Source organism: Callorhinchus milii, unplaced genomic scaffold, assembly GCF_018977255.1.
Source record: "Callorhinchus milii isolate IMCB2004 unplaced genomic scaffold, IMCB_Cmil_1.0 Scaffold2, whole genome shotgun sequence".
NCBI classification, from domain to species: Eukaryota; Metazoa; Chordata; class Chondrichthyes; order Chimaeriformes; family Callorhinchidae; genus Callorhinchus; species Callorhinchus milii.
The window spans coordinates 19,341,195-19,356,048 of NW_024704743.1; the positions used below are offsets into that span (position 1 = coordinate 19,341,195).

At 40.0% G+C, this 14,854-nt stretch overlaps 1 protein-coding gene across 1 annotated transcript in view; it reads left to right on the forward strand.

Moving 5' to 3' along the window:
• malrd1 (MAM and LDL receptor class A domain containing 1) overlaps positions 1-14,854 on the forward strand; it is a 180,725-nt gene that overhangs the window by 70,491 nt on the left and 95,380 nt on the right. Inside the window, 1 exon segment of the mRNA XM_042332367.1 lies at positions 5,479-5,724. Coding sequence (XP_042188301.1) covers positions 5,479-5,724 — 246 coding nt within the window.

The window sequence follows — 14,854 nt, forward strand, 5'->3', positions numbered from 1 at the left end:
GCAAGGGTTTCAGCTGCATTTGGGGTAAGGTGGCAGAGGCTGAAGAAGGCGGTCATGATTAGGGACTGGATGTGGGAGAGGCAGGACAGCTAGGGGTCGAACTGGAAGCCTAGATTTCGCACTGTTTTGGAGAGTCTGAGGGAGAGCCCAGGGAAGCTGAGGAGAGAGAAACAAAAACTAATTGCATTAATTTCTGAAGAAAAGAGTTTCACAGCACAAATAATGAAATGCATTTTTTCTAAATTAAAGTTGTAAAAAACACTAATGATCTGTGATAAGTGGCCACAGCAGTGAGTTTCCTGCACTGTCAGCATTATCAGCACCACTTTATGTAGCTACTGGAGTGGCTCACCTGACCCTTTGAAACCAGTGAAGTCCAGACAGTGCATGCAACTCAATATTATATTGCAGTTGACAATATAGAGGGGACACCGGCAAAGTTAAGCATAGTGGGGTCTTAGCATCTCAACAACCCGTTTTGAAGCATTTCAATCGAATGTCATTTCCGATTGGCAGCGACGCGTTATCAACAGGAATGTCCAATGGGCTGAGCATTAAGCTTTCTTATTCAGCCGTGGGTTGAAATGACACCGAGTCTTAGCCTGTAACAAAAACATTTTGCCTTAAGCTTTAATATTGTACAGAACTGTAGAAAATTCTTGAATTCAGACTTAATTTGGAAGCCAATTATTTTTAAGAAAAATTGATTTGTATTCGCTGCTTGTCAGTGCATTGTGTCAGAGATTTGGGACAGGGTCAGTTTTTTGAAAAACAATTAAGACCAAACTATTATAATTATGCAAGTAGGTTCAGGGAGCTCCAAAATCAGCCTCACTGTCTTTTCTTTAAGAGCTCTTGTGCATCCGTTGCATCACCCCAGAACTTTTAAGGATCTGTTTGAGAGGAGAGTCGGTATTGATTCAAACTTGCTGTGTTTGTTTTGAGGTTGTGCTTGTCAAAGTGCTGCTGAAAACAGCTCCTTGAAGAGTTCTCAGTAGAGTAGCTCAATCGTGTGTCACTCAAGCAGAGGGAAGTCTGGTTTGCAGCATCCTCCAAATTTATTTGAGGGATTGTTGGCCAGGACACCGGGAGAAATTCCCTTCTGTTTTCAAATAGTGCCACCAAATTTTTTTATCCGCCTTGGCAGGCAGATAGGCCCTTCGTTCAATATCTCGCCCAAAGGACAGCATGTCTGACAATATAGCACAACTTAGCTTTGCATTGGAGTGTCAGCATAGACTATATGAGTTCCAAGTCCCATCATGGTTCTCAAAGGCAAGAATGCTACAAGGTGAGCCAAGCTGACACTAATTATTGCAGTTGATATGGCACTTAGAACCGCCAAAATCTCTCAATTAATTTCACAGATAATTGCTATAAACTGACGTGCCTGTGCATTTTGTGGGCAACCACAACAGCCAATTTGTGCACAGTAATATCCCACAAGCAACCATGAAGTGAAAGACCAATTTTATCTGGGGGATTGTTGGCCAACACAACAGATGTAACAGATGTCTACTCTGGCACTTTGTCACCATTTAAAACTGTGATAAACAAAATATTAATATTCAAAGTGGATGAAGCCTCCGACTGTTTGGAAGCCTCAGGACATGGTTTGTAGTATTCTTCCAATTATAACATTCCAATTGTACTGGATACAATAGAGACATCTGTGCAAAACTATGAATGTGACTTCCCACTGTGGGAATCTGTTCCTATTGTAAGAGATTATTAAACTGCATCCAAGATGAGCTGCTGGGCTTTCCTAACACTGTCAAGCTTCAAAGCTTCATACCATTGCTCTGTGAAGTGTCCACTGCAAGGAAACCCTAGACAGTTATTTATTTGAGCGTAATGTTGGACGTGGATGAAATCGAGCTGACTTTACACTGAGCTCAACCTGTTTTGCAAAGTTAAGATATTAAAATATCCAAATGAAACAAAACAACAGCAATTGGCACCAAAGTGAAGATGTTAAACTGAGAAGGGGATTGAGCAGGTAATATCCTGGGTCAAGTTGAATAGCTTGCACTCCAACATGTGATTGTTATTCTAATTCACCAACAACAACATTGAGTCCTGTAGTTTAGTGGTTAGCGCTCGCTGCGCAAGTGAGAGGACCCGGGTTTATTTCCTGGACGGGGCAAAACCTTAGTCAAGTTTCCTTACTCCACGTGCCTCTGTTTACCCAGAAACCCAGTTGTTAGTCGATTGATAGATCACTTTCCAGGGGTAAAATTGTTCCAAAAAAAAAAATTATTTGCTCTCTCAATCTTTGACTGTTTATGGGACACTGCAGTGCACAATTAGCTGTCGCGTTTCACCCACAAAGTACAGTCAATTCACTTTACAATATATTTTGTGAGGTACTTTGAGATATCTCAATGACGCAATAAGGCACTGTATCAAGTGCAAGTTATTATTTATTTCCCTTTTCTGCATAATCCTTAATCCTTTTCCTTCCCAAATTTCTCTCATATTAAATACGTATCTCTATATGTTAAATATTCCAATAAATGCCATTTCTCTCCCTTGCAGCCGGTTCTGATTGTTATTTACCCTCTGGGTAAAGAAACATTTTTTGGGGTATCTGTCCTGAAATTGCCCTTTACAACTCTAAACTTATGGCCTGTACTTCTACTGCATTGATGCATCCTAAAATATTGATCTGGGTTTACTACGCAAAGGTAAAATCAAGCAGTGAAATGGACTGTGCACATTCAGAAGGCAGCATACCATTTCTACATCTCAATCAAGTTAGCCATAGTTCAGTACACACTGCACAATTTCAAGAATTTTTGGCACAATGTGTAGCTTTTGGCTATTGTTCATAATCTCAGATAACAGATTTAAGACCCTCACAGAATAATTGGAAGTAAACTGCTATGGAAATGGTTCAGTATATTCTAAGCTCCAACATCGCAGCTGGATCTAAAACAGGTTTGATCAAATATCAGTGCAATGAGAGTCTGTCTCTTGGCTTTTAAAAAAGTGTCTCTTAAAGATTTAAAATGGTTCAAATGTCACACACAAATGTCAAGATAAGATTCAGCAGAGCATAATGCTCAAGCATTGGATTTTGAACCATGATCTTCAGAAATTATATTGAGAATCAATTTGATCCAGTTTCATGTCATTTTTAGAAGGGATGCAGAGAGCAGATAGTGTAACACAATATGAATGTGTTCTTCAATAACATCTGATAGAACACATGCTGTATTCACTTACCTAAGGCTAGCTATATTTCTCAGCTTCATCTGAAGCAAGTTTTAAATAAGTCTTTGCAATACAATCTCTGCCTACATTAACATAGGACTTGTAGAATAAATTCTTGTTACCGTTTTATTTATATTTTTACAGGACAGTTATAAAATGGTACAGTGATCCTTGGAATGCTGTCACATCTACTGGATATCTGTCTCAGTGATCTGAATATTGTCATTTACATTACATTCTGATATTACACTGTGCTACTGAACAACAACAAATTATATTTAGATACCACCTTTCATTTCGGGAGGATGTCTCAAAGCATTTTAAACTGCTGACTAAAAACTCAAGTGGGGATAATAATAAATAATCCTTGCATTTGATATAGCACATTTTCATGTCTTCGAGACGTCTCAAAGCGCTTCACAGAATATACTGTGAAGTGAATTGACTGTATGTTTTGTGAACAATACGCAGCAGCCAATGCGCACAGCAGTGTCCCACAAACAGTCGTGGATTGAGTGACCAATTTATTATTATTATCAGGTGGAGGAAAAGATGACCAGAAGCATGGTCGAAAAGATAGGTCTGAAGGTGGGCTTGAAAGATGGGGAGGGGTGAAGCAGAGAGACTTGCAACGCAGTTCCAGAGAACAGGGCAGAATAGTTGGCAGGGCAGATCATGCAAGGGACAACAAAAACCACAGCACGTTGAATTTATATTCACATCATGCAACAGGCTGGTGTCCAATGAGTGGAGGGAAGGTTGCAGGAGGTCACAGAGTGCAGAGCGAGGGCAGAGCAAGACCATGAAAGGAAACAAATGAACAATACGGGAATGAAAATTCCCAAACATCAGGATTGCTTTATTCCTTTAACGTTTATTCTAAAACAAACCCCAAGCACAACTGTTTAACTAAAAGTAAAATGCGTGTACACTTGCGCTTAACCTTTTAATTATTTTTCCCTCTGCCCTTATTAAAATGATCCTGGATAGTCTGAACGATTCTATCATATTTAACTGTTACCAACTGTGCAGATTGTGGCATTGCAAATTCATGGTCATTATTCATGGTGACAGCCCTTTTTATTTCCATGTCAGTAAAAATGCTGAGCTGGACTCTTTTAATCTAAATGTACAATGTTTCATAACAGGATGTGATAATTGTTCTCGTGGTTTCGAAAGATAAAATGTCTAAGTCATATGGTAGCCTCGCCTTTCTCCCCTGCTCAGTGTCCAATCCTGCCACTATACAGTGCTCTGAGACACTACAACAACAACAACAAAATTACAGTTGTAAAGTGCCTTTCATGTCGGGAGGATGTCCCAAGGTGCTGGACAGTCAGTGTTTCTGACCCGAGCTGGGGGTCGGGGTGGGGAGGATGGAGGGCAGGGGGGAAAGCAGGGAGATCGAAAGCACGGTCGAAGAGGAGAGTCTTGAGATGAGTCTTGAAGGTGGCAAGGGAGGGGGCGAGGTGGAGAGACTGCGGAATGGAGTTCCAGAGGGTGGAGCAGAGTGGCAGAAGGCCTGCCCGCCAATAGTGGGGCGAGCAAGGTGGGGGACGTGAAGCAGGCCGGAGCTTGCTGAGCGGAGGGAGCGAGCAGGATGATAGGGGGTTAAGAGGTTGCAAAGGTAGAGGGGGAGCAAGGCCATGCAGGCTTTGATGGTGAGGACCAAGATCTTGAACTGTATCCTCTGTGTGATGGGAAGCCAGTGGAGTTGGGCGAGGATAGGGTTGATAGGGTCACGGAGCCTAGTGCGGGAGAGGAAAGGGACTGTACCAATGAAAGGCGCTGTGTCAATGAAAGTTCTTGTAATTATTGTACTCTGCTCTGAAGCTACAGGTTATTTATTTGAAAAATATAATAAAACTTTTTGTTGGTTTGCTGTTGAGCCTAGATCAAGTCAATTTGGCAAATTATTTCACGATGCTACCCTGAATGAAGGGTACTATATAAATCCAAGTTATTGTTGTTGTTAGGGTAGCAAAAGTACTGCAACTCTGAGTAGCTTCCTGCAGCTGAACTGGAACAAATGCCATTATATGTACTTTCTATTCGAAACTTTAGGTGATCCCTGCAGTATGGAGTAAGTTTAAAAACATGAACAATAAAGGAAGTGCTTCTGGTGAATCATTTCATCAGCTGTAAAGCTGTTTATTCCAACCACCCTCTTCTTAAAAGATTTGGGTGAACTGAAGTGGCACAAAAATAACCTGCTTTGAAATCTATTTAAATCTACTAATGGGAGCACTTTATATTTTACAGATTTCTGTCCTCAAGGTTATTTGGAATGTCAGAATGGACACTGTTACCAACCAAAACAGAAGTGTGATTTTGTAAATAACTGCGGCGACAATACAGACGAAAGCAAATGTGGTGCTTCCTGCACCTTTGAGGATGGGCAATGTGGATGGAAAAACTCTCTGGCAGATAACTTCGACTGGATCCTAGGCGAAGGCTCGTTTCAGAGTCCAAGGCCTTCGAAAGATCACACCTTAGGAAACGAAAATGGTAATTTCACAAACCTACATCATTACAATGACTAAGACTAGTCATTGTAAGACAAGTAAGACTAACAACAGCAATTTGCTTTTATATAGCGCCCTTCACACAGGTTAGCGTCTCGAAGCACTTAACAATGGCGTAGTTTGATGCCGACTTGGGAATAAAGGGGAGGTTACCGTAGGCATAGTCGAAGCAAAAAGAATGAAAAGATACGTTAACAGAATAAATCTAGACCCATGTGGAAATTTGACCCCAAAGTGCCTAAAAGTGCACCTGATGCGGTTAATTTACAATATTTCTAACATAATTCCTTAATAAAGAAATCCAAGTCACACAAATTAGGACTCCTTCCAACAACTGGGATGTCAATCTGACTCCTAGGAACTTTGATCCAACATAATCTATTTCCTGAGTGGAGTTTCCACGGGTCTATAGGAGATTCAGCAAGAAATTTAGGGGAACATCATTGTAACATGGTTCAGTTGGGTCTGAAAGCACAGTGATTGGGTTAAAAGCAAAGCACTAAAAAATGGGTGACTTCTGGGTTGTATGATTGCTGATGACGCCACTTACATTTACACTTACACGCTAGTACTGTTCACCTCACATCTTGCACTCTGCAATGTTAGCAGAACTTTCTGTGTAAAACACAAATGCCTGCAGGAACTGACTACACTGAAGCACCGGAAGCTGAAAGTCACTCCACTTTGTATTAATATACACCCACAATAGATGAAAGTCAGCAAGTCAGCATTATAGCAAAAGGTACTATTGCAAAGTTCTCCTGTGCCACAAATCAGATCTGAATATTTCAAATTGGGCCTTATGAGTGATTTGTACAAGGTCAGAATAACCTCTTTTAAATTATATTTGAATGCCCATGAGATGTAATCTACTATTTGATTAGCTTTGATCACAGCAACTTCATATTTGAGTCTAATGTATGATATTTGCAAACCAGATTTGTAGAAATAATTGCAATTTCCAGCTTCAAAATTTCACACACCTGCAAAGCACAACTCCCAAGTTATCCAGATTCACACAGGGTTGGAATCAGATGTTCCAGTTTGTAATAACATGCCTGAGAAAAACAGCTGGTGGATAGAAAATGCAACCTGCAAACCACAACTTACAATGAATATTAGAAATCTAAATGGAATATCACAAACTAAACCCTAATGTCTAGAAACTTTCCATGAGTGACAAATCACATAAATGGAAGTGGAGGTTTTAATTGTTCTCTGATATGGAAAAATATTCATTTCTGTAATTACTTTGCTTTCAACCAAATCTGGGTCTTAGCTTGCTGGTTAAGCATTCAAATCTTTTCTGCTCCTTTGCCGAACACTTAATGCGAAGATACGATTCTGCTGGAACTCATTTTGGGATCATGGCTATGTCTTTGTAGGAGATGTCCTCTCAGCAAAAATAACTCTGCACTGTTTTCCCTCCCTCTGTGCGTATTATAAGTATTGATCTGTGAGCCACACTTTCAGATGTGATAATAATAATTGGCAAAATAAAAGCATTAAATTGACAATATGGAGCAACAGACACAGCTGGTTGAATATGAAGACTATTGGGAAAGGGTTGTAAAGCTAGGATAAAATCTACTTTGAGGCAACAAAAGCAAATGAGCGAGAAGTGTGGACAAATAAAGAAAAGGAAAATAAGGTTTTCTTTGTTATTCTTAACTCTGAAATGTTCTCCATGTTTCTGAATACATTGCCAGTCTGAGGTCCTTGTTAAACAACTCAACTCAGATATTATCAAAGTAACTTCCAAATTCAACATTTTCATTAAACTAATATAAGGTGAAATTATGCATAAAACCAAGGAAATATGTCTTAAATCAATGTTATAGTTGATGATCACTTTACCTTTGGGCCGTGCATTGAATTCTAGACCACGTAAAGCAGAGTGTGTGACTCCAGCAACAGATTGAAGCCAATTGCCAGTCAGTTGCCATATCAATAAATAAAAATTGTAAGGACATTTTGCCCCAACATTACATTGAAGCCATTATTTTCTTCTAAGGATCATCTAAACATGAACCCAATGAGTTACAATTCGAACAAATCTGAATGCTATAATAACTTGATTTATGCAGGATCTCAGAAGAATTTGCCAAATCAACCTGATCAGGTTTTAACAGCAAAAAGTGGTATATTTATTATACTTTTCAGATAAATTCTTACCTAGTACTGTATGTGCAGAGTATACATAAATCCATATGACAAAGAAGAGTACATAGGTTTAGTGTCGCAAACAGTAACTTAAGACAGATATCAGTACATTTTTCTTTATTCAGAGGGTAATCAGTGACTGGAACAGTTTGCTAGGGAAGATTATCGAAATCAGGACACTGGATTCATTTAAAAAACAGCTTGATGTGGTGATTGAGGTCAATAGAGTGTTCTGGATAGTGAAATTGTGTGGTCCAAAGGGCTTTCTTCATTCAAACCAATCTTGTGATCTTGTGACTGGGTTGAGGTTTACAGAGATTTAGGCTATACAGGAGAATGTACAAGTCCTCCCCATCGTACCACACTTTGGTATAATGCTGGTCTGCTTATACTGAGTTTGCATTGGAAACAAGTGACATGCGTTATCAACTTCTAGTGCTGACTGTTCAGCTTCCTGGCCCATAATATGCAAGTGTAGAACACTTCCCGTGTTATGGCAAACCCATGCTATTACCAAAGCTATAATAGGGTGAGGTTATTTTACCTTTGTGGTTCCAGCAATAAATTGTAACCTATTCCCAGCTGCTTGCCATGTTGTGAGAAGGGTATTTCAAGAAAGGCTCACAGAACTGAACTTAATTAATCAAATTAAGAATAAATAGGGTATTCAGTTCTTCCAAATATTAGAAATATGAATAAGTTAAGGATACCAGTAAGTGGTTTTAATAATAATAACATTTGACTTTGATATAGCGTCTTAACATATCCTTCAAGCATCTCAAAGCACAGGATTTTTACTGTGATATGTAATGACTGTATATTTTGTTTTATGTTGTTATATAAAGAAAAGGTGTACAAATTTAGTAAGTATGAAGCAAAATTAGCGAGCGATCCTAATAATAATAAAAAAATAATCCTTGCATTGTTTATAACATCTGATCATGTCATTGAAGTATCTCAGAGTGCTTCATAAAGCTTATTGTGAAATGTAGTGACTGTGTATTTTGTAGGCAAATATATGTAGAATGAACAGGAACACCCAGAAAAAAAGTTAATAATAATAATCCTTGCATTTGATATAGCGCCTTATCACGTCTTTGAGATGTCTCAAAGCCCTTTGCAGAACATACTGTAAAGTGAATTGACTGAATATTTTCTGGCCGAAACGTGGCAGCCAATTGCACACACCAATTGTCCCACAAAAGTTGTGGATTGACGTTAATACTATTTTATTAACTACTTTAAAAAAAAATCTGGAAAACTGGAAAAATATCTTTTGAGGACTGTTTAGCTTTTTGCCCACAAAATATACAGTCAATTCACTTTATAGTATATTCTGTGAAGTGCTTTGAGATGTTTCAAAGACATGAAAAGATACTATATCAAATGCAAGGATCATTATTATGAATAAAAGCCAAATGTAAGGATAAGACATAAGTGATCTGTGGAACATGCACTGCTTGGATCATGGATGATCACTTGTGAAATACAACTGTTCAGAATAAGTTTGGGTTGTGTGGTTTGCATTTTGCTGTATTGTCTTTGAGGTCAGGGAGCGATCTGATGGTGTGTTATCTTCTTAGAGGCTTGATTATAATTGATTGCCTCCTTCAGGACACTGAGTGGTTCGGATCGAGTCTATGATAGAACAAATTGCATATGGTCTGCGGAGGGATCAGACTTGATGTGACAATCAGTGAGAAAATAAATTCAAGATAATGTTTTGCATAGGCAATATGCAATTTGCCTGACCCATTTAATTTCCTGAGGGAACATTTTCCACAAATATGCCGTGATCCTTAAAGGTGATTTAAAATACTTCCAGAATATCTATCCAAGCTCATATATATTGATGATTCAGTGCTGACTTATCAACGCTCCAGCAAAAATAACTCCCAGTCCCAAAGTAATGTACATGTCTGTACGGCTCAGTTGATAGCACTCCTGTTTCTGGGTCAGAAGGTTGTGCGATTGTGCCCCAGATCAGCTGACACTCCCCACCAGTATTATTGCCAGAGGAGCCATCTTTTGGTGAAACAAGAACAACAACAAATTACATTACTATAGCGCCTTTCACATACCAAAGTGCTGGACAATCAGGGATTTGGACCCGAGCTGGGGGTTGGGATCAGGCGAGGTGGAGGGCAGCGAGGGTAGGGATAGGAGGGTGACCGAAGGCGAGGTCGAAGAGGAGGGTCTTGAGACAGGCCTCAAAAGAGGGAGTGGGGGAAATGCAGCTGGTCGGAGTCCGTTAAGCGGAGGGAGTGGAGTTAGCAGGTCACATAGGTTGGGAGAAGCAAGGCCATGGAGGGCTTTGAAAACTGTAAACAAAGATCCTGCTCTCCTGTTCAGGTAGATTTTAAAGATCCCCTTTTTTTTGCAAAGAGTGGGGAATTTGTCTTGTATTCCTGGCCAACAGTGCTCTGAGCTAATTAGTCATTCACCTCATGTTTGTCTGTGGGATCTTGCGGATGCAAATGGCTATTTCATTTGCATACAAAAACAGTCGCTGCACTGGACAATTATATTTGAAGTCCTTTTAGATGTTCCAACATGGTCAGGCACTATAGCAATGCAAATTCTTTCTTTCACTACTGTGGGCCGAATGGTATTACCTTGCTTTATTCTACTGTGTATTATATGTTCCCAGATGTTAGTTTGGCTCACTTGCAGTACTCTCACTTTTGAGTTAGAGGCTGTGAGTGCAAATCCTCATTCGGAGTTTGAACTCACACTTCAATCCACGGGGTGTGCCATCCTTCAGATGAGATGTAAAACCAAAGTCCCATTTACCTGTCAGGTAGACGTTCATGATCGCATGGCACTATTTGGAATGAGAAGGGAGTTTCTCCTGGTGTGCTGGCCAACAAACCTTCAGATAAAATGGAAGTCATTCACTTCTTGGCTGTTCGTGGAATATTGCAGTGTGCAAGTTGGTTGCTATGGTTACCATAAAAATACCAGCATTTTACAGTAAATCTTATGAAGGACTTTGAGATGCCCTCCTGTGAAAGGCAAGATATCAAATCAAAGGATGATTTATTTAACTATCTGAAACCTAGGAAAAAATGTTCCTCCCAATTTAAGATACATCGCTTTCAGTCTCTGCTCTCTTTTGATAATGGATAAAAATGCCTGTGTGCTTAATAACTATTTTTATGATGGCATCAGTGGTGCTGGTAAAACCTCAGGCTTTCCCAGAATGACTGCAGTGAACCCATGGTATTCCCAGTATTTCTACCACGTATTATTAGACGTACACTCAATTTCTGACAGTCCGGAGATGAAACTGGGTGAATGTCTAAAAATAATCACTGTAAGTATGAGCAAGATGAGACCAGATGGACCAATGGGAAACACTGGCCCAGGGAAGCCTTAGGCTTTGCCAGGCCTAGATTGCAAAGATGCTTCAAAATGGACAAGTTGAGTTGAAATGTACACTTCAGTGCATTTCATTGCAGGATGTTTCATTTAGCTTTTGATTGGTGTTAAAGGGACATTGCCTTTGTGAAAAAAAATCGTAGGCAAACTACAGGATATATTTCATCTATGGCTACAGATGAACAGTATAACAGTGATAACACATACAAATCAAATGATCTTACGTTTCAATATGATTCTGGCTGGTGGCAGCCTAGCTCAGTTGGTACCACTCTCAAGATAAAAAGGTTGTGAGTGCAAGCCTCACATTAGCCCTTGAGCTCATAATCTTGGGTGACACTCCAATGCATAGCTTGGGGGTTAGAGTTAGGGGAGCGCTGCATTGTCAGAGGTTCAATCCTTTGAATGAAACGATAAACCGAGTTCCTGTTTGCCTGTTCAGATGAATGTCAAATATCCTGTGGCATTATTCAGAAAGGGAAGGGAGTTTCTCCTAGTGCTGGCCAATAATCCTCCAGATGAAACTGGTCATTCACTTTATGGCTGTTTGTGGTGCATTGCTGTATGCAAATCATCTGTTGCATTTGCCTACAAAACACTTTAAGATGTTTTGTTGATGTGATAAGGCTCTATATCAAATGCCAGGATTATTAAGGTTCCTGTCACTGCATCTTGTAATAATCATAATAATAATCGTTGCATTTGATATAGCGCTTATTACGACTTCTAGACGTCTCAAAACGCTTCAAAGAATATGCTGTAAAGTGAATTAACTGCAGTATTTGTGGGTGAAACGCAGCAGCCAATTGCACACAGCAGTGTCCCACAAACAGTCGTGGATTGAAAATGACCAATTTACTATTGTTTTTTTTCTTGAGGTAATATTATAAGGCATGTGGAGTAAGGAAACTTGCCTAAGGTTTCACCCTGCCTGGAATTGAACCCAGGTGTCTCGCTTGCAAGGCGAGCGCTCTAACCGCTGAACTACAGGACTCCACCCACGTCTGTGTTTGTGAATAAGGAAAAAAAGCCATTATTCTTTGCTCAGCAGGCTATAGCCTATAGCCTGCTCTAGCCCGCTCCACATCCCCTGCCTGGCCCTCTCCACCATCGGCATTCAGGCCTTCAGGTTTTCTGGCCTCACCCTATGGAACTCCATCCCACATTCCCATCACCTCACTCCCTCCGTTGCCTCCTTTAAGGCACGTCTCAAAACCCTCCTCTACAACCGCGCCTTCAGCCACCCTCCTACTCTCCCTGCTTTCCATGATCCCGAGTCCCAGCTCGGGTCCAAATCCCTGACTGTCCAGCACCTTGGGACGTCCTCCCAACATGAAAGGCGCTTTACAAATGTAATTTTGCATTGTATTCATTGAGGAACGTGGTATTTCTTTAATAAGCCTCGATTTACACCTGGAAGCTGGCTGAAGAGGTGCCTTGTGTCTTTTATAATGGGGCGCATGGCACTTTGTGAACGTATGGAGAGAAATTTTATGTTCAGTTGCAGAGATATCTCAGAGGGGACCTTATAATGATATTTAAATCCAGGATCCATAATTCCTTTCCTGCACTGCTATGTGATGCCATCCTCACCTTTGTAAGCTATAAACTGGGTTTAAATCTTACTTTTTAAAATGCTGACTGATACACGCATGAGTTTCTCGAACATGATCTTCAGTAACCCCTGAACAAGGAAGGTTATCAACATATTTCAGAGGACACTTGATACAGTGCGATACAATACAGTTACAATTTAGATTTATATAGTCTCTTTCACGTCGGGTGGACATCTCAAAGCATGTGCTTGCCTGAGGGAGAAACAAATAGACAGGTATGGGAGAGAGGATTAGGAGGGGTGGAATATAACACTATCATGGACTAGATGGGCCGAATGGCTTGTTTCCATGTGAAACATTCTATATAATCACCTTTCTCTCTATCTTGATGAAAATAATTTACAACAGTGGGTATTGCAAAATCCCATCCCAGCCTGAGTAAACTTGTATGATCTACATTAGGGAACAACATAATTCAGTCCCTAGCGCACTCCTGTCCCCTTTATATTCTCCAGAAACACATGTATTGCTTTGTGAATCAATATCTATTATTTACTTCAAAGGCTTCACTGCTTACTTATTGCTTATGTTGCTTACCTTTCTTTGTGTAATATAATTTTAGGTGAACTTCATAGCTACTGAATGGTCTTTTGCGGAACAGTACATTTCTTGTGCTCCTAATTCAATAATTTTGAATCCTTTTCAATAAACAATGAAGAATACTGAAAGTTATTAAGGGAAATGCAAAGGTGTCAGTGTATAGTAAAAGAGAATCTTTATTTAAAGTTAAAGATTTTTTNGTAAACCACTTAAAGTAACAATAAACATTTTTATTGGGGCTGCAGCGGTGAGACAATAAACATGTCTCTTTTATGAATGTAACAAAGCAATAATAGATGATCCCTGCCTTGAAATGGTATGGGTCTAATAAATCTCCAGCATTACTATTGGAAACAAGACTTGTTCCTACAGATTCACAAAACACTCAGTTCAGTAAGCACACCAAATGTGCGCTCATTGAATATAACCTCCAAGAAGGTCAGGCATTGTATCCCACACAATAACAATGGAGCTTGCACTTACCAGTCCGAAAATGACTTTCTCCTGAAATACAATAATTGAATAATTTTCTTTTGTGAATAAATATATTGTGCACGTTTGTACCAAATGCAGACATTTAAAATTACATTTTATAATTAGTGCCATCCATGCATCTATTACATTCAAGATCTCACTAGTTAAACTCATTTAATAACATAATAGGGCTCTAATTTGCAGTATTTCTTATAAATGGGTGGGCAGGAGGTCAGTGACTGTAGAGCTTGGCGAAGAGGTGTTAAAGGTGTTTTTTAAAAAGCTAAGTAGAGGGGGTTGGGCTGTGAGTTACAGTAGAGGGAGGGAATTCCAGAGGGTAGGAACATAGTGGCTGAAGGCTTAGTTGCCATTGGTGGGGTTGGATGGGTGTGCCACAGGCTCAGATTTGCCAAGCAGAGCAAATGAGCATTAGAGTGAGATTGGAAAGGATCATAGAGATAGGGAGATGCGAGGGCACAAAGAGATTTGTAGATGAGAGTGAAGATCTTGATATTGTTTGTTGGGAGATGGGGAGAAAGTGAAGCCTGGCATGGGGAAGAGTAGTGCCAGGCTTCAAATAAAAGCCAAACCAAAGAAATCTGGATGAAATAGCCATGCTTTGATAGTAAAGAGTAATGCAAAGCTTTGTGTTGGTACAGATGCAGGCAACAGAGTTCGGAATGAGCTGGAGCTTGTGGATGGTGGAGCTGCAGAGATCGGCAAGGAGGGTATTTGAAAAGTAGAATCTGGAGGTGACAAAGGCTTAATAAGGGTTTTCCCATCATAATGCACACGACAAATAATGTGCATCAAGCTTTCCAATTCTTTCCCCCCCACCCACCCCAATCCCACTTTTTGACTGTGCTTATGGTCACCTCCTCTCTCCCCACCCCCCCCACCACCAAATCCTCTACTCAGAGTCCTCCTGCCATTTTAAAG